This window comes from Sinocyclocheilus grahami, unplaced genomic scaffold (assembly GCF_001515645.1).
Source record: "Sinocyclocheilus grahami isolate Dianchi unplaced genomic scaffold, SAMN03320097.WGS_v1.1 scaffold1930.1, whole genome shotgun sequence".
NCBI classification, from domain to species: Eukaryota; Metazoa; Chordata; class Actinopteri; order Cypriniformes; family Cyprinidae; genus Sinocyclocheilus; species Sinocyclocheilus grahami.
Window position 1 is genome coordinate 5,373 of NW_015507109.1, and position 26,698 is coordinate 32,070.

Genomic DNA, 26,698 nt, shown 5'->3' on the forward strand with positions numbered 1-26,698 from the left:
GTCTTAAGTGTTTTAAATGACATAAACGTCTTATTTTAACTTAATAATAAACAGGTAGATAATAAACTTTAAAAGGCTTTGATTTAATTAACTAAATGTAAGTGCTGCACATTCAAAGTAAAAAAGCTGGTTCCATCCATTACATGACAAACAAAACATAATAATGTAATAATTATTTACATTTTACATAATTATTAAATACAGTTTGAGGCAGAAGTATTTTAAAATGGTACTTTTTATACTTAATTTTGCTTGTAAAAGTCTTCTTGTATACCTTTATTACATTTTTATTATTTCATCAATTTTGATTGCACTCCCACATTTTCTACCTTAGAAGCACAGGTGAAAAACAAGCATTAAACTCTGATAATCAGGCCTGGATATAAAAGTCTGCAAGGTGACAGAACTGTTGATCGCCCAATCAAACACGCCGTTGGGTGTCACGTGACTGAATGCGGAAGTGCGCGCTGTGTTTATCGAATGACCCGCAAACAACTGTTAATAACCAGCTAACTTAGTATAATAACCGACGGCCAGCCTTCATTATGCGCGTTTAACCAGCAGGTATGTTGTTATTTACTGCTTGTGTGTGAGATTTCTTCAGTTTATCGGCGTGACCCTGTGAGATTGTCCTACATTTAAAGCTCAAAAGTCCCTTATTTACATTCAATCTCATATTTCATCGTTGTTTTGGGCAGAAATTAATGCTTTGTTATAAATTACAGGTGCAATGTTATCTTTATTTTGTGTTTTGTTCATACAAAATTATATCCCAGGTTCATATTTACTGGAATTCATTTCTAACACACCAACGCCATAATTCTAGTTTATAAAGTCACATTAAAGGAGATACATAATGCATTTATGATTATTTTATTAAAGTTACATGCTGAAACTACTGTATTTGAATGGAAACTGTGATTAATTGCAAAGGTAAATCTAACAAAACAAGTCTTGTCAAGAAAATGGACATCACATTTAAATTCTCATTACTGGAAACTATGCAATATTAGTCAAATATTTGTGCGTCATAGTAGTAATATTTCTTTAGCTGACTGTATGTCTGCTGCGTCTCACTGTATTACAGTAATGATAACTGCTGAGAAGAATGAGAAAACAGACAATGATTTCACATTCTCTTTTAGTTTTTATCCTAAATTCAGTTTTGTTTTGTTTTTTCATTTGATTTATTCTGGATTCTATTTTTTATTTCCAGAAGTTCTGTGTTATCTGTTTTTGAATTTATGATTTAATACAAAGGTATCAGAAATGGTGGCATAAATCAAATGAAGGCATAAAACATTAACAATTTAATAAATCTTTTAAAATGTGATCACATGAAAATGTAGCATTTATTATACTGTTAAAATTAATATTCCTTAACTTTTTTCCATTTTAATTATTCTGGAATCCCCTTTTTTGTTTGCATTTACATTTTTTCTAGGTTCCGTTTGAATTCTTAATTTAAATGTTAATGAACAAAAGCATGTCTAATTAATGACATTTATAAAACTTTTTTATATAACAATTTATTATTTTTTTTTACAGTAATATGGTTATGTGAAATGTTTTATGTTTTCAGAAGTTCGGTGTTATCTGTTTTTGTATTTATGATTTAATGCAAATGTATCAGAAATTGTGGTGCACATCAAATGAAGGCAATAACACATTAACAATTTAATAAATGTTTTAAAATGTGATCAAATTAAAATGTAACATTTATTATACTGTTACAATTAATTTCCTTAAAGTTTCTTCTTCTTTTTTCATTTTAATTATTCTGGATTCCTTTTTTTTTGCACTTTTTAATTCTTTTAGATTCCATTTTAATTTTTTAATTAAATGTATAATTGATTATGTAATAATCAAAAAGCATGTCTAATCAATTCAATTGATCAAACTTTAACAATTTATGATTTTTATTTACTTTTTAATAGTTTTTTTTATGTGTGATCAAGTGAAAATGTAGCATTTATTATAGCGTTACAATTATGTTATGCCGATTTGAATAAGAATCTCAGTATTGCACTACAGTAATACGTACTGTTGTTATGAAAACGTTGGCACAGTGGCTTGATTTGGAGCTGAAATGTGGCGTGCTGTCATGTTGTGCTGATGCTGCTCTTGTTCACAGGCGTCTGAAGGATGATGAGGAGCTTTCTGGAAGTGAGCTGAAGAACCGTCACCATGACCGTGGTTTGCCTACTGGACGGCTGCGCGCTGTGTCTGTGCCACAGACCGGGACGTGTGTCTGCCGTCCTGTCTGCGTCCGCGCTGAGGAGCCTGACCTGTAGGAAGAGCTGGAGGCCCGGGCGCAGCCGGAGGTTCTGGTTCTGCAGGGCAGGATCGTACGCAAACATCTCGGCCTTCAGCACGTCGACGCGCCGCGGGGCAGCCGACCTGAGATATCACGCGTCCCGTCTGAGGAGCGTTCTAGACTCAGCATGGAAAGCAGCGAGTGGGACACGACTCAAAGCCATGTAGCATTTATTATACTGTTAAAATTAATATTCCTTAACTTTTTTCCATTTTAATTATTCTGGAATCCCCTTTTTTGTTTGCATTTACATTTTTTCTAGGTTCCGTTTTAATTCTTAATTTAAATGTTAATGAACAAAAGCATGTCTAATTAATGACATTTATAAAACTTTTTTATATAACAATTTTTTTTTTTTTTTTACAGTAATATGGTTATGTGAAATGTTTTCAGAAGTTCGGTGTTATCTGTTTTTGTATTTATGATTTAATGCAAATGTATCAGAAATTGTGGTGCACATCAAATGAAGGCAATAACACATTAACAATTTAATAAATGTTTTAAAATGTGATCAAATTAAAATGTAACATTTATTATACTGTTACAATTAATTTCCTTAAATATATATTTTCTTGTTTTTCCATTTAAATTATTCTGGATTCCATTTTTTTTATTTTTATTAAATGTATAATTTATTATGTAATAATCAAAATGCATTTCTAATCAATTCAATTGATCAAACTTTAACAATTTATGATTTTTATTTACTTTTTAATAGTTTTTTTTATGTGTGATCAAGTGAAAATGTAGCATTTATTATAGCGTTACAATTATGTTATGCCGATTTGAATAAGAATCTCAGTATTGCATTACAGTAATAAGTACTGTTGTTATGAAAACGTTGGCACAGTGGCTTGATTTGGGGCTGAAATGTGGCGTGCTGTCATGTTGTGCTGATGCTGGTGTTGTTCACAGGCATCTGAAGGATGATGAGGAGCTTTCTGGAAGTGAGCTGAAGAACCGTTACCATGACCGTGGTCTGCCTGCTGGACGGCTGCGCGCTGCGTCTGTGCCACAGACCGGGACGTGTGTCCGCCGTCCTGTCTGCGTCCGCGCTGAGGAGCCTGACCTGTAGGAAGAGCTGGAGGCCCGGGCGCAGCCGGAGGTTCTGGTTCTGCAGGGCAGGATCGTACGCAAACATCTCGGCCTTCAGCACGTCGACGCGCCGCGGGGCAGCCGACCTGAGATATCACGCGTCCCGTCTGAGGAGCGTTCTAGACTCAGCATGGAAAGCAGCGAGTGGGACACGACTCAAAGCCGAGGAGACCTCAAGCCTGCCTGCTGTTCAGTGTTACTTCAGCATCGTTCAGATTGTTAAAGGGGCCCTATCATGCTCTTTTACACAGTGTTGATTTGGTTTTTGGGGTGTACTAGAATAGGATTGTTCCAAAAATTCATTATTTTCCACATATTTGACATTATTGCAGCACCTCTCCTCTCAAACGCACTGTTTAGTTCCTGTTTCAATGAAGCCGCTCCTTCTGAAATATGAAATGTGCTCTGATTGGTCCCAGTGCTGGCTCAGTGCACTGTGATTGGTGAACAGCTTAGAGTGTGTTCCGGAAATGCCACGCCTTTATTTTTATTACTTTTTATTATTAGTAGTATTAGTATTAAACCAAATAAATAAATATTATCAAAACATACAAAATTATTATTACAAATAAAATAAATATTATTACTATTAAACCAAATAAATCTTTCATTACTAATCATATAAACAAATAAATTAAAATATATTTATACGTGTATATATTTAATAAATAACTGAATTTAGTAAGAGAAATAAAAATAAATACATAAATTATTTTTAATTATGTTTTAACAAATTAAAATTAACCAGGCCACACCCCCTTTTCGAAAATTCCATAGGCGGGGATTATGTAAATGAGTGACTTTGATGTCACAGTATCCAGAAGAAGTGCACTGTAGTCCGAACGAGCTGTTTGCTGTAGTTCTTGAAAAGTGAGAAGATCTCCTTTTAGAGTGGACTTTGTAACCTTGTGTCAGCTGGATAACTATTACAACCTTGCAGATCTTTTTTTAAGCTAAAAAAACATTACACACCAACGTGAAAAGGCATAATAGGACTCCTTTAATATTTAGAATTCGATTTTATTTTTATATTTTCTGCTTTCATGTTAATTTTGGTTAAAGTTTTAATGATTTTGTAGTGATTTTATTTATTTTTTTTTTCATTTTTAAATTTGTCTATATAGCTTTTATTAATTTGACTTATGTTTGAGTTATTTTAGTACATCAAGTTAAGCTTGGAAAAATAATTTAAAATAGTTTACATTTTTTATAGTTTTTTTTATTTATTTAACATTTACTTTAAGTAACATAAGTGTTTTTTAATGATTTTAGTTTGTTTTATTTATTATTTTTCTGTTTTTATTCTTTCATTTTAATTTGAGTACTTTTAGTAATTTTATTGTTTTTTTATTGTTTTTTTATTTGTATTAGTTTTGTTGTTTTTAAATATTAATGTTAATTCCATTTTAGTTTTAGTTACTTTAGTACATCAAGCTAAACTTAATGAAAATGAGAAATGTTGCCTTGGAAACTACCTGAAATAGTTCTATATAATATAAAATTTCATTTAACATTTATTTTATGTAGCAGAAATGGTTTTTAGGATTTTGGTTTTAGTTTTATTTAACTATAATAATCCTGTACCTGTTTTGTCATAGGCTCTGCCCCCCACACTTGTTGCTACGACAACTGAGATCCAGGAAGAGAAGGTGTGCAGAGTGACCGGAGCAGCCCCGCCCACTATACCACAGGCTCCACCCACCAAACAGGCCACGCCCCTCTTCTACCCAGGCTCCCTCAGCATTTATCTGGGCGAGACTTACGACTATGTGTCTCAGCATATCAACTCTTACTTCAGCAGCTTAACTAAACCCGGCCCAGATGTCACCCAGCCCGCGTCCTCTCGCCTGGAAATGCCTTGCGCCGAACCGTCTTTCTCCCTCGGAAAAGGACTCGGGAGCTACTTGAACTACTCGCTGCCGAGCGTCCAGGGCTTCATAGGGAACTACATTACGCCGCTGGTCCCCCGGTTCAGAACGGAGCCCAAAAGCACGTCGGTGGAGGCAGATGAAGCTGCTTCTGATGATGCTGAATGCAAGGAAACGGTCCAGAGTGAAGCTCAGAGAGCAGCGGAGGAGAGAGCCAGACGCCTGCAGCTCCAGAGAGAGAAGGTACGCGTGGAATCAAACATTTACTGAGATTTCTGAACGTTTATGAAAGAAGTCTCTTATGCCCAATTTACACCACTGAGGCGCTTCTGAAGTGGCATTTAGGCGTCTTTACACAGACTGTTTAAAGGAGTAGTTCACTTCCAGAATAAAAATGATAATTTGATAATTTAATTGCCCTCATGTCATGGAAAAACATTCCAGGGTTTTTCTCCATATAATGAACTTCAATGGGGACCAAAGGTCCGAATCACAGTTTCAATGCAGCTTCAAAGAGCTCTACACGATCCCAGCCAAGGAATAAGAGTCTTTTCTAGAGAAACCATCGGTTATTTTCTTTAAAAAATATAATTGATATACATTTTAATCACAAATGCTCATCTTGCAGTAGCTGGACTTCACGCATGACGTAATCCCGTTGGAAAGGTCACGCGTGACGAAAGCAGAAACACCGATCCAGTGTTTACAAAGCTAACGTGCAGAGAAAGTCAAATGCCCTTTATAAAAAAAAAAAGGTAAAACACGATTTCAGATGATTTTGAAGTTGGAGGAGAAAATGAGATGGAGTTTTTCTTTCTGAACCGGAGCACACAGACGAAGAGCAAACCACGTGCGACCTTTCCAGCGTGATAACGTCATGCGTGAAGTCCAGCTAGTGCAAGACCAGCGTTTGTGATTAAAAACTAAATAAATATTTATTTTTTTAAGGAAATGAGTGATGGTTTCCCTAGATAAGACCCTTATTCCTCGGCTGGGATCGTGTAGAGCTCTTTGAAGCTTCACTGAAACTGTGATTTGGAACTTCATCCCGTTTTTCCACATATTTGACATTATTGCAGCACCTCTCCTCTCAAACGCACTGTTTAGTTCCTGTTTCAATGAAGCCGCTCCTTCTGAAATATGAAATGTGCTCTGATTGGTCCCAGTGCTGGCTCAGTGCACTGTGATTGGTGAACAGCTTAGAGTGTGTTCCGGAAATGCCACGCCTTTATTTTTATTACTTTTTATTATTAGTAGTATTAGTATTAAACCAAATAAATAAATATTATCAAAACATACAAAATTATTATTACAAATAAAATAAATATTATTACTATTAAACCAAATAAATCTTTCATTACTAATCATATAAACAAATAAATTAAAATATATTTATACGTGTATATATTTAATAAATAACTGAATTTAGTAAGAGAAATAAAAATAAATACATAAATTATTTTTAATTATGTTTTAACAAATTAAAATTAACCAGGCCACACCCCCTTTTCGAAAATTCCATAGGCGGGGATTATGTAAATGAGTGACTTTGATGTCACAGTATCCAGAAGAAGTGCACTGTAGTCCGAACGAGCTGTTTGCTGTAGTTCTTGAAAAGTGAGAAGATCTCCTTTTAGAGTGGACTTTGTAACCTTGTGTCAGCTGGATAACTATTACAACCTTGCAGATCTTTTTTTAAGCTAAAAAAACATTACACACCAACGTGAAAAGGCATAATAGGACTCCTTTAATATTTAGAATTCGATTTTATTTTTATATTTTCTGCTTTCATGTTAATTTTGGTTAAAGTTTTAATGATTTTGTAGTGATTTTATTTATTTTTTTTTTCATTTTTAAATTTGTCTATATAGCTTTTATTAATTTGACTTATGTTTGAGTTATTTTAGTACATCAAGTTAAGCTTGGAAAAATAATTTAAAATAGTTTACATTTTTTATAGTTTTTTTTATTTATTTAACATTTACTTTAAGTAACATAAGTGTTTTTTAATGATTTTAGTTTGTTTTATTTATTATTTTTCTGTTTTTATTCTTTCATTTTAATTTGAGTACTTTTAGTAATTTTATTGTTTTTTTATTGTTTTTTTATTTGTATTAGTTTTGTTGTTTTTAAATATTAATGTTAATTCCATTTTAGTTTTAGTTACTTTAGTACATCAAGCTAAACTTAATGAAAATGAGAAATGTTGCCTTGGAAACTACCTGAAATAGTTCTATATAATATAAAATTTCATTTAACATTTATTTTATGTAGCAGAAATGGTTTTTAGGATTTTGGTTTTAGTTTTATTTAACTATAATAATCCTGTACCTGTTTTGTCATAGGCTCTGCCCCCCACACTTGTTGCTACGACAACTGAGATCCAGGAAGAGAAGGTGTGCAGAGTGACCGGAGCAGCCCCGCCCACTATACCACAGGCTCCACCCACCAAACAGGCCACGCCCCTCTTCTACCCAGGCTCCCTCAGCATTTATCTGGGCGAGACTTACGACTATGTGTCTCAGCATATCAACTCTTACTTCAGCAGCTTAACTAAACCCGGCCCAGATGTCACCCAGCCCGCGTCCTCTCGCCTGGAAATGCCTTGCGCCGAACCGTCTTTCTCCCTCGGAAAAGGACTCGGGAGCTACTTGAACTACTCGCTGCCGAGCGTCCAGGGCTTCATAGGGAACTACATTACGCCGCTGGTCCCCCGGTTCAGAACGGAGCCCAAAAGCACGTCGGTGGAGGCAGATGAAGCTGCTTCTGATGATGCTGAATGCAAGGAAACGGTCCAGAGTGAAGCTCAGAGAGCGGCGGAGGAGAGAGCCAGACGCCTGCAGCTCCAGAGAGAGAAGGTACGCGTGGAATCAAACATTTACTGAGATTTCTGAACGTTTATGAAAGAAGTCTCTTATGCCCAATTTACACCACTGAGGCGCTTCTGAAGTGGCATTTAGGCGTCTTTACACAGACTGTTTAAAGGAGTAGTTCACTTCCAGAATAAAAATGATAATTTGATAATTTAATTGCCCTCATGTCATGGAAAAACATTCCAGGGTTTTTCTCCATATAATGAACTTCAATGGGGACCAAAGGTCCGAATCACAGTTTCAATGCAGCTTCAAAGAGCTCTACACGATCCCAGCCAAGGAATAAGAGTCTTTTCTAGAGAAACCATCGGTTATTTTCTTTAAAAAATATAATTGATATACATTTTAATCACAAATGCTCATCTTGCAGTAGCTGGACTTCACGCATGACGTAATCCCGTTGGAAAGGTCACGCGTGACGAAAGCAGAAACACCGATCCAGTGTTTACAAAGCTAACGTGCAGAGAAAGTCAAATGCCCTTTATAAAAAAAAAAAGGTAAAACACGATTTCAGATGATTTTGAAGTTGGAGGAGAAAATGAGATGGAGTTTTTCTTTCTGAACCGGAGCACACAGACGAAGAGCAAACCACGTGCGACCTTTCCAGCGTGATAACGTCATGCGTGAAGTCCAGCTAGTGCAAGACCAGCGTTTGTGATTAAAAACTAAATAAATATTTATTTTTTTAAGGAAATGAGTGATGGTTTCCCTAGATAAGACCCTTATTCCTCGGCTGGGATCGTGTAGAGCTCTTTGAAGCTTCACTGAAACTGTGATTTGGACCTTCATCCCGTTGGTCCCCATTGAAGTCCATTATATGGAGAAAAACCCTGAATGTTTTCCTCAAAAACCTTAATTTCATTGTGACTAAAGAAAGAAAGACATGAACATCTTGAATAACACGGGGATGAGTACATTATCAGGAGATCGTTATTCTGGAAGTGAACTACTCCTTTAATGCTGCTCAGAGATGGCATGAATGCATTTACACAGCTATTATTACTGTATGCATTGATCCTGAGGTGGGTCAGAACTAGGGTTGGGTTCCGAACTCGGTACTTTTAAGGGTACCGTTAAGCCATATGACAGAATGTACAGAATATGTACAGAAGCCATATGGTTTCTGAGAAAACACGGACGGGATCGCGGAGTCCATTCATAAAAACGTAATTTACTCTATAGCGCTAAATGCCTCGGAATTCGTAAATTTTGGACGAATAAATCAAAAGTAGCCACTGCCACTTAATCGAATCGCGATTTGAACTAGTGTCTGTGAATATTAAAATGCAAAAAGACGGTTTAAATATGAATCCTGCATGTTCCGCTTGCCTCTGTATGTATGAATGGCGTAATGCGGTTTTGTTTACTACACAAATACTGAAGCACGCGTGACGCTCGCAGTCATTTCCGGCCTCTGCGTCTCACTGTATGATGGCATGAACACAAACACATAATCTCCAGAGCTGCTTTGAGAATCACTGAGTGAGAATTTTACCGTTTCATTTGAGAAAACTAGCATCATCATACTGTATACACACAGAAACTTCATGGCAACCTGCCAAAATAAAAGTGTGGTTTAACATGTAACAGAAATATATTTACTCTTGTATTACTTTTGTACAGTATAATGTACATCTTTAAATATTCAATTTTCTATCAAATTTAAATAAAACAATTAAATGATAAAAATAAATATTACAACCAGATTAATCACTAAAATGTAGGAAAAAAATAATACAATTATTAGCCTATTAAAAAAAAATGTTTTAAAGGAATATTCACACAATTTTTCTTCCATGTATTAATTTCAACAGTAAACCTCAGTTTGTTTGCCAAAATATAAAAGGATTTAATTTTCATTTGATTTAAAATAAATGTTTAATGCCTTTTCAGAAATATTAAAATAAGAATTTCTGGGGGAAAAAAAGAAAGAAAGAAAGATTTGTAGGGCCCTATTGTTCAAAATGTTGAAATTGAGACTTTTGGACTTATTTTTTCACTGAAATAAATGTTTTTGTAATTACGCATAGAGTAAAGTACCGATACCGGTACCGTAGCGGTTAAAATGTGAATGGTACCCAACCCTAGACAGAACATGCATATTTTAGACTGTCTTTTATGCTGCATTATGTCTTTACACATGATTCTGAGCAGACACAGAGCAGCCTTAACTTGGCTTTACACATGCCTTTACTCTTAAAACAAGTTTCCAAAAAGAATACAAGAACCATTTTTGGTTCCTCAAAAAATCGTTCCTAAAATGACCACATTTTTTAGTGTAAAGAATGTTTTATTAATCTAATGTATTTTTTCCACTTCATGGATGTTAAAGATTCTTCATGGAACCAATAAAGAAACTTATTTTAAGAGTGAAGGCTGCATTTATCTGATTAGAAATACAGTAAAAACTGTGAAAAAATATTATTATAATATTATGTAATTTATTTCTGTGATGCGCAGCTGTATTTTCAGCATCATTACTCCAGTCTTCAGTGTCACATGATCTTCAGAAATCATTCTAATATGCTGATTTGCTGCTCAAGAAACATTTCTGATTATCATCAATGTTGAAAACAGTCGTGCTGCGCAATATTTTTGTGGAAACTGTGATGCATTTTATTTTTCAGGATTCACAGATGAATAGAAAGTTCAGAAGAACAGCATTTATTTGACATAGAAATCTTTTGTAACATTATAAATGTCTTTACTGTCACTTCTGATCAGTTTAATGATGAATTGGTTTATTTTAATAAGCAGACTTCTGAACAGTAGTGTGTACGCTGGGCTCGATGTCCACGTGTGTCACAGGCTTCTCATGATCCTCTCATGTCGTCACACGTGGGTTCGGGTCGTTTCTAGGAAAGCTGTGTCAAAAATAAACTCCCCTCAGACCCTAGAGATGATCATAACTCGATTCACAGCTCTTCAGTGAAGTTATTAATTAGTGTTCAATCATATAGACTTGAGCCTGTACTCCTCTATCTGTTTACGATGCTTGTTCGTTTCTGAAGGACAAACACTCAGCACGAGCTCCATCAAATCACTCCTTTGCACAAAATGATTCCACAAATGAATGCGCAGCACATGGATTCTGAATGACACAAATAATACTGATATTTTCATTCTTGTTTGAAGAGTTTCTTCAGCCCTTATAAGCTTTTTGGTCATTTTTGACCACTTTCATTTTTATCTAAAAAAATGGTTTAAAACAAATAAATACTTCAACAAAAATATTTGGATAAAGTCTCAAATATCCACATTTTCTGATCATAAAATCTATCATTCTTCTGTGGAAGCACAGTACGCTTCGTCCATCTGCCGGCCGTTGTTGACGGCAGCAATCTGACCCGAATACATGATAGATTCTGCAATCTAAATATTTACTGTAGGCAATTCTGACCAGTGTTAGGGAAAGTTACTTTTAAAAGTAATGAATTACAATATTGCGTTACTTCCTAAAAAAGTAACTAATTAGTTACTTTTTATGGAAAGTAATGCGTTACATTACTTTTGCGTTACTTTTTCTCATCTGCCTTAGCCTCATTTTTCTCTCTTCAGAAACAAAAAAAATAAAAATAGAAACACATATGTTATGTTTATCTAAAGTCATTTTTGCTTATTATGGTTGATCATTGAAGGTCAGCAGCAAAGATACTGGTTAATAAAATGGGATTAAATACATAAAGGATATGTGTGTTATTTAACATGTTTGCGTAATATTCTGAGTTTGCATTTGACTGTTTTTATTGATTTTGAGGAATACTGAATCTGTTTTTATGTGAGTGAGATGAGTAATACATGCTGACATTTAGTCTAGAACTGCAGTAAGATCATGTTCACACAGCGTCTCTGCACTCACTCCTGATTCCCCTCAACATGAGGACAGGAGAGCTGCCAGTCAGTACATGAGAAACAAAGTAACTCAGATATTTTCTTGTAAATTAAAAAAAGTATGCTTTACTTTACGAATTACTAGACAATGTTCGCCTGCGCATCGTTACTGTAAATGTCACATCAGGGTACGGCTCCTTACAACACTCATAATACAACTCATTACGCTTCCCAGGGACCCCTGACAAAACACAAAGGAACACATTCAGGTGTATGTCATACAACAGCAGACATTTTTCACTAATACAGTACACTCTGGTGTCCCATTACTTTTAATGAAGCATTACAGGCATAAATCTCATGTTTTTGTTGCTAAAATTATTAGATATTGTCTTACATAACTGTATAGCGCAATAGCATGAAAAGTGGATAGTTTATATCGCATCCGCATTGTGATTTTGTTCTGTTCCACCTCAGGGGTCTTGATTACTTTCTAGTAATCTGATTACGTTACTTGTAATGCATTACCCTCAACACTGATTCTGAAAATGTGTGTATTGGCTTACATCTACACATAATTGAGATCTAAACGACCGAGGCAGTGCATCATTTCACTGTTGGTGTTAACGGCTCCTCACTCACAGAATGATCTCTGATTGGACTGTGTTTCAGATCGTGGCGCGGGTGAGCGTGGATAACCGGACTCGGGCTCTGGTTCAGGCTCTGCGCCGGGTGTCAGACGTGCGGCTCTACATCCGTCGGGTGGAGGATCTCAGTCTCCATCTGCTGGAGTTCCCAGAAACACGATCGGTGGCCGTAAAGGTGAGCATTCAGTCTGTAACCCACAGGCTATAACAGGGCTAGAGGACCTGAAGGAAAACATGCTGAATTAAAGGTAAAGTTTCAGGGTTTCTGTGGGGCTTCATTGCACAAATGACACAAATTAAGACCTGAAAGTGATAATTCAGAGCAGAAAGTCATAAATTCATAAAATCATGGCAAAACATGGTGCATGAATTGCAAAAAAACAAATACCTTCCTCAGTATTTTTTGTCTTGTTTTCCAGTACAAATATTTCTATAAAGTGTTTTGAATTTGTATTTGTTTTTATTCCAGCAGGTGGCACTAATCTGCCTCCATTCAGTAGATTTAAAGTGCTTGGCTCCATTTTTAACTTAGATACTGCTTTAATGAAAAAATCGCATAAAATGTTCTTTTTTTGTCATTTAAAAAAAACCAACATTTTATATAGAAATAAATGCTCCATAATGTAGATGTGAATATTGCTTAGTAACATATAATAATAACTTTATTTTCTATAGCACCTTTAAAGGAGCTTCTCAATAAAAATGAATAACTCAAAATACCAAATATTAAAGAAATACATGATTGAAATAAAATATACTACATTCCAGTGCAGACTGGAGTCTGTGTAGTTTGTTATCATGACGAGGGTCAGTTTCTGGTGAAACATGAATGTTTGTGAAGTGCTGCAGTGGGTTTGTGCTTCTGCTGCTGTAGAGGAAGATCAAAGATAACCCTCTGGATAAAAGCATCTGTTACATGAATTAATAGATATATTCTGCAGGAGCGTGTGATCCCGTGTCTGCTGCGTCTGCGTCAGGCCGGTGACGTGTGTTTGCAGTCCGCGGTCCGACAGGCTCTGGCTCTGCTGGGCTTCACTGAGCCCGTGAGGAAGCGCGGCATCCGGATCCTGGCCATCGATGGAGGGGGGACCCGGTGAGAGCCTTAAAGTCTCACAGAGTCTTCATTATCATGTTAAGAGCTCTTACATGTGGAGATGGAAAACCCTAGTCACCACCATACAAAGACTGTGATTCAGTTAAATACATGCTGCACGTTCAACACGATCGCAGTTCACAATCAGTGTATCCCGCGCATTTATGATGCACCTTTGATGACTTGACAGTGTTGACGTTATGTTTTTCATATTCTGATATGTTGTAGATGGTTGTAAGATGCATATGTGATGTCTCTTTATGTGTCTTTTTGAATGAGCAGCCTGAAGTAGAGTTAGAGTTAGAGTTATACTTTATTGTCTTTTGCAGGAAATTTGTCTTGGACTCATGCAGTAGTTCACGACAACCACACACAATAACAGCAACAACATTATTAAAAAAGAGAGAGAAAAAAAACAGTTAAAATACCATCACAATTACTAGTAAAGTAGCAAAGCAAAGACATTTCAAAATAAGAGTCCTAGTGTATTTCAGGTTTGTTTATAACTAGAAGTCCCTCAATATGCATAAAGTCTTTGTTTTCCTGGCTATTATTGGTATTTTGGTTACAAAATAAGCTTTATCTGCTATTTAAATCAACGTAAACTCTGTTTTTATCTCTGAATTGCCCCGTCACAGGAAAGAAAGATGAAGAACATTATTTAACACATTGAGTATATAGATTTTATTAGTATCGGCACAATAATATTTCTATTGCCTTTCTTTAAACGTGTTATCGATGGACCTCTACCTCATGTGTATTGATATATGCGAACATAAACCACTTCATTGTGTAAATACTGAACAAAACACGTCTTTAGTATTTAAACTCTCAGTTGAATGTGCCGCAACCTGTTTAATTAAGTTAATGAATCTGAGATACCTGATTGATTTTGAGACTGTATGGGTTTATGAATGGCATGCAGTGTTCATTCTTAAATGAGATGTTAAAGCTGAGTTTGGGGTTTCTGGTGTGTGTTTCAGGGGTCTGCTGGCCCTTCAGATGCTGCGCAGCTTACAGGAGCTGTCAGGAAAACCTGTCCATCAGCTGTTCGACTACATCTGTGGCGTCAGCACAGGTGTGTGTGTGTGTGTGTGTGTGTGTGTGTGTGTGTAGTGAAATATCACAACAACCGACTAGTGAGGTGAATTTATGGCTCATAGATCAGCAGAATCATGTCTGTATTTAAATCTAGTGTTCTGCACAGGTTACGACATATACACAGAACATATAATTAACCTGATAGAAAAACAGTGAAAGTCCATAATATAATGAAACGTGTGTGTGTGTGTATGTATGTGTGTGTCAAGTCAAGTCACCTTTATTTATATAGCGCTTTTAACAATACAGATTGTGTCAAAGCAACTGTACAGCATTGATTAGGAGAATAGTGTGTCAATAATGCAAAAGGACAATAGTAAACACTCAATTTTCAGTTAAAGGCAGTTCATCATTGAATTCAGTGATGTCATCATCCAGCTCAGTTCAGTTTAAATAGTCTCTGTGCAATCAAGTCAACGATATCGCTGGAAATTAAGTGTCCCCAACTAAGCAAGCCAGAAGCGACAGTGGCAAGGAACCAAAACTCCATCGGTGACAGAATGGAGAAAAAACCTTGGGAGAAACCAGGCTCAGTCGGGGGGCCAGTTCTCTTGAGGTGCTAAACCATTCAGGGCTTTATAAATAATAAGCACGATTTTAAAATCTAATTTAATAGGGAGCCAGCGCAGTGTTGATAGAACTGGGCTAATATGGTCATATTTCCTGGTTCTAGTAAGAACTCTATCTGCTGCATTTTGGACCAGCTGTAGTTTGTTTATTAAGCGTGCAGAACAACCACCCAATAAAGCGTTACAACAATCTAACCTTGAGGTCATGAACGCATGAATGAACATTTCTGCATTTGACATTGAGAGCATAAGTCGTAATTTAGATATATTTTTGAGATAAAAACAAAAATGCAGTTTTACAAATGCTAGAAACGTGGCTTTCAAAGTAAAGATTGCTATCAAATAACACCTAGGTTCCTAACTGATGATGAAGAATTGACAGAGCAGCCATCAAGTGTTAGACAGTGTTCTAGGTTATTACGTGCAGAGTTTTTATGTCCTATAATTAACACCTTTTTTCAGAATTTAGCAGTAAGAAGTTACTCGTTGTCCAGTTTTTTATATTGACTATGCATTCTGTTAGTTTTTCAAATGGGTATGTTTCGCCGGGCCGCAATAGCATAACAGTGAAAGCTAACACCATGTTTCCTGATGATATCTCCCAAGGGTAACATGTAAAACGTGAAACGTAACGGCCCTAGTACTGAGCCTTGAGGTACTCCATACTGCACTTGTGATCGATATGATATTCATTCACTGCTACGAATTGATGGCGGTCTCTGTGTGCTGAGAATTAACTGATTTCTGTGATGTGAGGCGGCTTGCAGATGGTCGGTTTAGCCAGTCTGTCTGCTTCCTGACCTGGGCCCCAGTTAGTCAAGTACAGACTCTAAGACTATGTGCCATATTTCTAGACAGAAGAGCGGCACCTCCCCAGGAGGGATGAAGACCATCTCTTTTCAACAGGTCAGGTCTGCCCCAAAAACTCTGTCCAATTATCTATGAAACCTATGTTATTCTGTGGGCACCACTTAGACATCCAGCCACTGAGTGATGACAGTCTGCTATGTGTCTTGTCACCACGGTAAGCAGGGAGGACCAGAGCATATTACGGTGTCTGACATCATGCTTGCAAGTTCACACACCTCTTTAATGTTATTTTTAGTGATCTCCGACTGGCGAAGTCGAACATCATTAGCGCCGGCATGAATAACAATCTTACTGAATTTACGTTTAGCATTAGCCAGCACTTTTAAATTTGCCAAGATGTCAGGCGCTCTGGCTCCCGGTAAACATTGGACTATGGTGGCTGGTGTCTCTATCTTCACCTTCCGTACAATAGAATCGCCAATAACTAGAGCACTTTGATCAGGTTTCTCAGTGGGTGCGTCACTGAGTGGGGAGAACCTGTTTAATGTTTTGATCGGAATGGAAGAGTGGTGTTTTGACCCGCGACTATGCCGCCTCACAGTCACCCAGTCGCCCTGCTGCAGAGGCTCTGTAACTGGAACCGAACGTGCGTGTGCGAGTGCGTGCGTGCGTCCGTGAGCGAGTGCGTGTGCGTGTGCGTGTGTTCAGACAAGTGACATTTATGAATATAATTTACAGTTTCAACTGAAAACCGAGCTACTTGCATGATTGTTTTTACATAGAGTATCAGCAAATCATTATCATACCAAACACATAATAACAAGAAGAAAAATAAAAGATATACAAACAATAGTAAGATGGAATTAAAGAATATTTTTTTCATAATTTATATTATACATTTATATTATGTATCTGTCTATTTTAATATTCTATACACATTAATTTTTATCTTGTTTTTTTCATTCCTTAATTTAATTTAATAAAAATAATATTTTTATAGTTCTTTGTTATTATTGTTATATTGTATGTTTCCTTTTTCTTGTGATTACTTGTTTTGTGTAATAATGCTTTGGCAAAATTGCATGTCAATAAAGTGCTTTAAATGAAAATGTAACTGAACTAACTGCCAAGAAAATGAATTAAAAGACAGGAAAAGAAAATGTGAAAAGAAAATGTATAATATATAGGCTAAACTAGACATAAGACATTACGAAATAAAAAACTTGTAGTTATAATGCTGATCAAGGCATATAAAATGAGGTTTAAAAGGCAATTAATATTCAGTAATATTATACTGTATATATTTAATGCACTGACACGGTTAGAACAAAATCTGATCTGAGTTGATCTGCATAATGTGGAGCTGCTTTATCATTGAAATTGAGTTGCATATTCAGAGCCGATCCTCACTATGCAAAAAGTATGCAGGTTGCGTAGGGCCCCTGAAACACCAGGGGGCCCCCTTGCTCTCAAATAGTATTTAATTTCAGTTGTGTTTTTGATTTTGGCCAGCGGTTATGAAAACATGAATGTTCCTTTCCTTAATGCAGTGCGCTGTTGGCCTTTCTACGTAACATCCAGATCAGTCACATCATGTACCGTGTCATATACAGTCTCCTGCTGGCCTTGCTTGATACTTCAAAAAAGAGTTCAAATCACAGCACTTTCCATTTGCACGATACGAGATGGACACATATAGGCTACTTTGCGCATTGTATATGTCAAAATATCCATCTTGGTGAGTTTTCACTAAACACAGTCAGTTATGTCTTTAGTGAAAATAAACCGTTTGAAAAGTAATGGAATGCTAGTCAGTATCTGTGGATCCTACTGTATAAACCTGCTGCTGTCTGTCATCATCTGTTAATCAACAAAAGAAAATGAGAGAATTATTCACTGCTCTTCACTGAATATTGTTCATAACTTTGTTATGAATCTATTTATATTCATTTATATGGTAAAGTCTATGCAATGCTTTATGATTCTATGATTGCTTTAATCAGTTTCTGTATAGTAGGCGATTATAGGCTAAATTGTTTAATTAATGAACGCACAGACAGAACCCTCTCTGCAAAGTTTTGCTTGGGGCCCCCAGAAGTCTAGAATCGGCACTGTGCATAATCAATGAATTTTGCAACATTAACACAGTTATTTTCCTGTTTATTACTGATAATGATGTATTTTAACAGTGATTAATTGAGTGTGATTGTACAGATGTTGAATTGACTGAGAGAACATGTAGCTTTAACCTGTTTCTCCTCAGGTGCGATCCTGGGCTTCATGCTGGGTGTCTTCCAGATCCCGCTGAAGGACTGTGAGGATCTCTACAGGACGCTGAGCTCAGACGTCTTCAAGCAGAACCTGATCGTGGGAACGGTGAAGATGAGCTGGAGTCACGCTTTCTACGACAGCCAGATCTGGGAGAAAGTGCTGAAGTGAGTGTCAGAAAGCTGCAGGGTTGTCTGCTGTCTCCTGAAAGCTCCCTGTACTGAACCTCTGAACCTCCACACAGGGAGAAGATGGGCTCGGACCTGCTGATCCAGACGGCTCGCGACCCCGACTGTCCCAAAGTACGAAGTCAGCCGGGTTCAATACATAATTAAAGAAAAATGTGATTAAAATAAATGAATAAAAATAATGGAAAAACTGTGTTAGCAACGAAAAATAAACAAAAATTTGGTTAAAATAAATAAACATTTGTCCTTTATTGCAGGGGTTTTCAAACTGGGGTCTGGGAAAAAGTTGAGAGAAAACTGATAAAAATGTAAAACATGAATAAATAATAAAAATTATTAAAGAACGAAATACATAAACATTTTGATTAAAATAAATAAAAATATTAGATTAGTAATAAATAAATATTATATTAACTATGTTAATTATGTTACATAACTAAATATATAACCAATTAATATATTACTAAAACTATAAAACACATTTTTGCTATTTGAATAAAATAAAATGAAACGAAATAAAAAACAAATATATACAAATGAAAACAATGTAAAATAAGAATATAATATATAATGTAAATCTGAAAAATAAAATGAATATAAAATATGTATTTTATAATTTTCATTTTATATTTAACTTATTTTATTTCAGATAGTTGCCAAGGCAATATTTATTATTTTAATTTATTATTTTCAACTTGATGTACTAAAATAGCTAAAAACTAAAACTGAAATAATAAAAAAAATACTCAAACTTTAAATAAAATTGAGTTGAAAATGGAAAATATATTTTGAAAAAATCTAATCTAATGGTGTCAGCGATACTAAAATAACTGAATATAATGTAATATAAACTAAATACTTTCCACATATGTGTAATATGAATAGTTTTCTCGCTCTGGTGATGTTGGGGATGCTGGTGTTTGGGCTCTGCGGAGCAGCCCTGCTGTGATCAGTGCTGTGTTTGTCCAGCAGGTGGCGGCTGTGAGCACAGTGGTGAACCGCGCTCCTCCGGTGAAGGCCTTTGTCTTCAGGAACTACAGCCTGCCGGTGGGGGTGCGGTCACATTACCGCGGCTCCTGCAGACACCGGCTGTGGGAGGCCATCCGAGCCTCGTCTGCGGCGCCGGGATACTTCCAGGAGTTCGCTCTGGGAGACGACCTGCACCAGGTACGACCGATCCTGATGAAGCACAGCCAAACCACACAGAACCGCGTCCCACCACGGCAAATGATCATGAACTATACAGCAGCAGAGACTAAACAGTGCTAACAATGAAAATAAAATGCATATATACACAAATAAAAACTGTCATTAAAATTGATAATGAAAATAGATGAACGTAAATAAAAGATACATAATAAAGGTGACACTTTACAATCCATTAGTTTATGTTAGTTCATGTGTTAACAGACATTAAAAATCAATGAACAATACATTTATTACAGTATTTATTCATCTTTGTTCATGTTAGTTAATGAAAATTGTGACTGTTCATTCACAGTGCATTAACTAATGTTACCAGCACTAAGTTTGTGTAGTTGGCTATGTTGACGGAAGTTAGCCTATTTTCTGGCGCTGCGTAATATCATTGCGCCTGATGCACCCATGGTACGGCAGCAAAGTTCCTAGATTTTTACGCCGGAATGAAATGCTAACGGTCTAATCAGATTCAATGATCTATGCTAAGCTAAGCTAAAAGTGCTACCGCCAGACCCGGAGATCGGCTGAATGGATTAGAAAACGGTAAAACTCAACTGTTTAACTCTAGGGGAGTTGGAAAATGAGCCTATTTTCAAAAATAGTGGAGTGTTCCTTTAAAGTTTATTTTATTTAAAGTAGCGAAAATATTTTTGTAATGTTTTCAATTTTAGTTTCAGTTTTAATTAATTTTATATATGTACTGTGTGTATGTATATATATATATATATATATATATATATATATATATATATATATAATTCATACTCGTGTGTGTGTGTGTGTGTGTGTGTGCAAGTGACTTTAATTGTCACTTTATTTTTTATTTTTTGAACCAATGACAGATTCAGTGAATGATTCGTTTGAACGATTCAGACCTGTAACTTGTGAGTCATATTGAGTGATTCTTTAACAGAGTCATTTGTTTGTGAATCAGACACTGATCATGCTGTGTGTTTTGTTCATTCAGTCAGTGCAGACGGTGTAATGTGAAGACGTGTCGTCATGTTATTTTGTGTTCCCGTCTCAGACAGAAGACGTACAGCTGCAGTGAGATATGATTGGTTTCCTGAGGCGCTGCAGATTCAGCAGTATCTGAGGAACTAATTACAGGATGAAAGAGATTATTTGATTATCTCCATCGGCTCATTAACACACTGGTGTAATGGTCTGTCTGAGGCTCGTTACAGAGGAGAATGCCGCTGGTGTCGGCAGGTTTCTGTCAGTCCAGCAGGAACAGTCCGGCTGTTTGTTCTCAGACTGACGCTCCAGTCACTGGACATGAGTTCATGACGTCAGTGGTGGGCGCTGTGAAGATCACAATGCACTTATTTCTGCTGGAGATTCCCAGTAAGCATGTGACAGTCAGTCTCAGAGAGGCACGTTGTCTCATTTCAGTCATTTCATTCACATCTGAGACGCGTCACACAACAAAAGAATGTGATTGTTACGAATTTATACGGATTTCCGTATTTACTGACCTGAGGTGTGACCAATGTGAAATATTGCTGCTTTCATATACATTTAAAATGCATTTATTTCATGTATGGATCACTTCTGACAGCACCACACAAGCTAAATTTACTACATTTGTGTAAAAAGCTATTTATAAATTTTACATATTTTTAAAAGCAAAATTATTATATTTATTACTATTATTAATAAATACCTGTGCTATACTAGTATTGCAACATTAGTATTTTTCTTAATTATTTTTTTTTGTTTTATATTTCTTAAATGGTAATAAAATAAAAATATTAGCTATTATTATTATTATAATTAAATATAAAATATTTATTTTTTATTATTAAATATTAATAATTTATTTCTTAATTGATTTTTGTTTTACATATTTTTAACAATAATAAAAATATTTATTTGAATAATAATAATAATTATTATTATTATCTCAGATGCAGTGAGTCAAATAAGTCCATGCTTGTTTTGTTTAATACATTTTAAAGAATAATACAAATATACTTTATTATTATTATTATTATTAAATATGTTTTTTATTTTACAGTGCAATAGTATTACAATAGAAATATACTGTATTTCTTAATTGATTTTTGTTTTGTATTTTTAAATAAAATATTAGTTTGAATAATGATGATAATATTAATATTATTGTTATTATTATCTCAAATGCAGCGAGTCAAATGAGTCAGTTCTTGTGTGTAAAAGGCCATTAAAATATTTGATAAAGCACATTACAGTTTGCCACAGATGATGAGTGTTTCTCTGCTGAACCACAGAATTAAATGTTAGTTGTGTTAGAAGCCACAAACCCATTTATTTTGAAGTATGTAAGTGATTCATGAGAGTCGTTTGTGGTCATTCGACTGAGCTGTGTCTTTATGAGATGCTATTTAAGAAGTAATTGACAATTAAGCGCAGCTCATGATGAGCAGAATCACTCTTCTGCTACCCACAATCCCACAGCACTGCGTTATTCACTGCTGATATTACAACCGTAGCCTGAGGACTGGTCTCTCGCTCTCTCTCTCACACATTCCTCATCAGCACAACTTGAACCTCCTTTAAGGCCTGTGACTCCAGAGGTCAAAGGTCAGAAGTCACAGAGCAGAAGCCATCAGAGTAATTAGATAATGAGTTGTCTTCACTACATGGGCAGCTGCCTACTAAGAGAGTGTTCTGAGCGTCATGCATGCATTTTCTGAGGAAACGTTTAATATAGAAGTCAGTTCAGATTAAAGTACTTTATTGACAGGATTGTGTTTGCATGCAGTATTACCAAAGCATTATTACACAAAACATGACGTGACATGTAAGCATTTATCAGACGGCAACAAAAGAGGAGCAGCATTTCATCAAAGAGCCAACAATCTTCCTAATATACAATGCCAGGTTTAGTACAAAAGAAGTTCTAAATAAATATAGCAATAACAAATAATACAAAAAAAGGCATTGCAATTCTGTCTGTTTTATGGAAATGTGTTTTTTTTTTGTATGTTCGTTATTTGCTGGTACGGCAATCTCAGTGAAAGAAATAGGAGTAAAGTGAGTAACAGACTCAACATGCAGCATGATAGTGAGGACTGACTGACAAAATTATGAAATTAAGATGACTAGGAAGGATTCATCAAATAAATGGAAGAATCAGTTTATTCCTGTAGTGATTATTTAATGTGTGTTGAGTTTTGTGTATGTACTGCTGTCTACCAAACAAACTGCTGCGAGGACAATAAAGTCAGCAGACAGCAGCTCTGATGTTGTTAATGTGACAATCTAATATGCATGAAAATGCAGCACACACATTGAATAAAACTGCTCATTTTGATTAGAAACAGCGGACATACACAAATAGATAAAATTAAAAGTGCCAACAGGGGTGCAAATGCAAGGGAAAATAAAATACAATAAATAGAACAGAAACATAAAAACAAACCTTAAAATCAAGAACAATAACACAGTAAATATGAATGTGATTACATGCTTGTTCCTGCGTTCTCTCTGTGGTGGTTTTGTAATATTCTTGAAATTTAGCACCATTTTGCTTCTGAAATATTCAATAAAACAGCTCATTTTTGAATTACAGTCAAACCAAAAATTATTCAGACACCAGATATCATTATAATTTTAATTTTAAATAATATATATTTTTTTACTATTGGGTGCAGGACACTATATATAATGCTGCATTTATGTAAGTGAGGATAGCAAAATAAAGTCTGTGACATATTATACCCCAAAATTCTTCATACAGTGGACTACCAGTAAAATTGATACAATTTGGGACCAAAAATGATTCAGACACTTTGACCTGACCATGTTTTGCTTAAGTGTTGTCTGACTTTATCAAGATGAATTTGTTCCAATACGGTTTAACTCTGAGCTCTTGTTATTTCATTACCATTTTCTAAACTCTAGCGAATAAACTGTGATAATGTGTGAAATGTTGAAGGTGTCTGAATAAATTGACTGTATATTTTTAATCAACACTTCTCTCATAGTGATTTTGGATCTATGTAGCTTCTAAATGATCTATGTAGTTAAACCGTACTGTGCCACCAACTGCCAATTGCTTGTTTAATATCTGCTATTCAATTCATCTTCTTAAACTATAAAGCTTTTGAAAGCTGAAAAGCTGAAGATTCGCCATGAAGTCTGTGTTTCAATCAGTACATTATAGCAGGACTAATACTTTAAAAAGCAGAAATAAGCAGGAAAGAGACACCATTGTATTTGTGATCAGAACAGTTGAATCTGCTAATCTCCTGGAAAGTTTTCAGTCCAATGATCCAGTAAGTGAAAGCATTCAAACAAACCGAGAAAACCCGTCCGATATCAGCAGAGATGCCAAAGAGAGAATAGAGACCAGAACCAGAACTTGCTCAAACGTTTGTCTTGATTTCTGATATTTTTCAGGCCTCTGAACTCCTAGTCATTTTTTCTTGAAAGCATTTCATACTCAACTGTTAGTCACTTCTGAGTCTATTTGAGCTTCTCTTAAACTCTTCCTGCTTTCAAATGAGTCCAGGATTGTGCTGTAGACCAGGATTCAAGCCTTTTCATTTGAGGATGTCTCGTTTGACTGCTGGTTAATACAGGTTACTGCAGGCTACTGCTGATTAATGTTGCTTACTGATTGTTACTGCTGGTTAATGCTGGTTACTGCTAGGTAATCAGGGTGTCCGCGAGGTCTTAAAAAGTATTAAAAGTTGATAAATCAATTTAGATCAAATTAAGGCCCTTAATAAGTATTAAAAAGTCTTAAATGCCATTTTCCAAGGGAAGCACTCCTGTTCAAGACCGAGACGGCAGAAAGCGTTTGTTTTCTTTATTTTATAAAAGCACAACGTTTTGTTGATATTGTGAGTGCACACAAATAAAACTAGACCCTTTACAGTTTAGAATGATGTATTACTCTTACCTTTATGAGCAGAAATGACCGTATTTTAAGTTGTTTCCACTGTTAGAAAAAAATGCACGTGATCGCACTGGCGCCTCCAGGTCCTGCAGAGCTTTAGCTTCCACTCCTCCGCAAACGATTGGATACGCGTCTAACAGCGCACATTTATATAGGTTAAACATTTAAACTAACATTGTGATATACTTGAACTGTTTTATATATAGATTTTATTTTAGGCAAGTCCTGATGATTTGAGAAGGCTAAATTGATCAAACATAGGTTATAGGCTATGATCAATTCACTGTCTGCCGCTGGCCTTTACTTAAAAAAACAAAATAACTTACATTTAACAAACAAAAAAATACTCCAAATGTTTTTCTAAATTTACTTTATAAAAAAACTAAACGAAATATAATCACTTTTCCATTGCATACAAAACTGAACTATTTTAATAGCTGAAACGGTAGGATAAGCTTTTTTTGGGAAAAGGGGAAAAAAAGACGGGCTAAGATTTAATCCACTTCATCCAACGCTATTTTGTTTTCATCTGTGAGCATGCTCTTGATATATGTATTTTAGGTGTGTAAATGTATAATTGCCTTTTTAATTATTTTTTCAGTTTTATTTAAATTTGTAGTTAAAACAACTAAAGATAAATGTATTTTAAAGTTTAGAATTAGACAGCCTTGGCACACAGGCTTATGCTGAAAACAACTAAATGGAACCTCAAGGTTTATCTAGGAAAATGTGTGCAAATGTATAGGGCCCCATTCCTATATTTTGCCTGGGGCCCCCAATTCACTAAATCCGCCCCGATAACGTCTTACCATTACCCGCACCCATCCGCTCCCGCAATTTTTGTGTCCGCTCCCGCAAACATTCTAATATTGTATATAATTTTCGCGCATCAGGGCGCCGCTATCAATATGTGAATGAGCTCTTGCAGTCACAGTTCACTTTCCCTTTAGATTTCGCGATCGCACGCGCACTGTGTAAAGGGAGCACATCTTACGATAAAAGATATTTGTCAGTGAGCTCGGGATCAGTTGAGGAGCAAATCCACCAACATCTTTGTCAGTTATCTCTCCTTACTTTTGACCCGTGATCAGTTAAATCTGACTTCTGCAGCTCGTGTTAAATGCAGGGTTGTTGTTGTTTTTATCCACGAAATTGGGCTGCTTTTAAACTCTTGCCATGGGTTGATTTTCCCCAGTAATTAAAGGTTTAAAATACTGCATAAATGACATTTGGTTGAAATGCTTGTACTCAAACATTTTGCATTCCACCTGTAATAAAACTGTGCTAAATGTTTTGGGCCACACTAGTAGGAAGCATTTGAGCTGTGTTTATGATAAATGTGCATAACAGTGATTGTAAAATATATATTTTAGGGATGGATATGGCATTTTTATATTTGGGACATGGTAATGTTTTTTTTTTTACTAGCATGGGCTTGGAATGCACAATTAAAATGATGTAATAGTTGTGATCATTATTTGACCTTCCATGATCATTCAGACACGATCAGGTGCAGTACTGACACTCTGTCAAGTGTGCATCAAATCAAGCACTCCGTAATCACAGCTAAACTGTCTGATTAGTCAAGTGTTTGTCATGAGAATTGTTCCACAAAACAGCTATGGTTTGCAGACAGTTATAAGAGTTGATGTTACAAATACATCTTTTGAATATACTGTATGAACTCATTGCCCCGTTAGCTCGGAGAGCTTTATTTTCCCTCCTCAATAAGTTTTGTTGTCAGTTGTTTTGTTTATTGGTCTAATTCTTGTTTCTTGGGTTGCATTAGTCACTCAATTAATTCTCTTGTGCTTAGTTCCCCACTTCTGAATTATGCTGCATTGATAAGGAGTTATCACAAAGTAAGTCTGTTTAGTTGTGCTTACAAACAGTATATAGTAAATGTAAGTTAAAGTGTCGCAGATGTAACCGGTTAAAACTTGGAGTGGC

The 26,698-nt window shown here is 35.7% G+C and overlaps 1 protein-coding gene across 1 annotated transcript in view; it reads left to right on the forward strand.

The window, feature by feature from the left end:
* Positions 1–415: 415 nt before the first annotated feature.
* LOC107573395 (calcium-independent phospholipase A2-gamma) overlaps positions 416–26,698 on the forward strand; it is a 35,574-nt gene continuing 9,291 nt past the window's right edge. Inside the window, exons 1-11 of the mRNA XM_016259830.1 lie at positions 416–564; positions 2,135–2,480; positions 3,276–3,600; positions 5,011–5,523; positions 7,626–8,138; positions 12,657–12,806; positions 13,573–13,724; positions 14,708–14,802; positions 18,468–18,639; positions 18,717–18,774; positions 19,633–19,827. Coding sequence (XP_016115316.1) covers positions 2,188–2,480; positions 3,276–3,600; positions 5,011–5,523; positions 7,626–8,138; positions 12,657–12,806; positions 13,573–13,724; positions 14,708–14,802; positions 18,468–18,639; positions 18,717–18,774; positions 19,633–19,827 — 2,466 coding nt within the window. The 5' untranslated portion in view covers positions 416–564; positions 2,135–2,187. The remainder of the gene's footprint in view (positions 565–2,134; positions 2,481–3,275; positions 3,601–5,010; positions 5,524–7,625; positions 8,139–12,656; positions 12,807–13,572; positions 13,725–14,707; positions 14,803–18,467; positions 18,640–18,716; positions 18,775–19,632; positions 19,828–26,698) is intronic.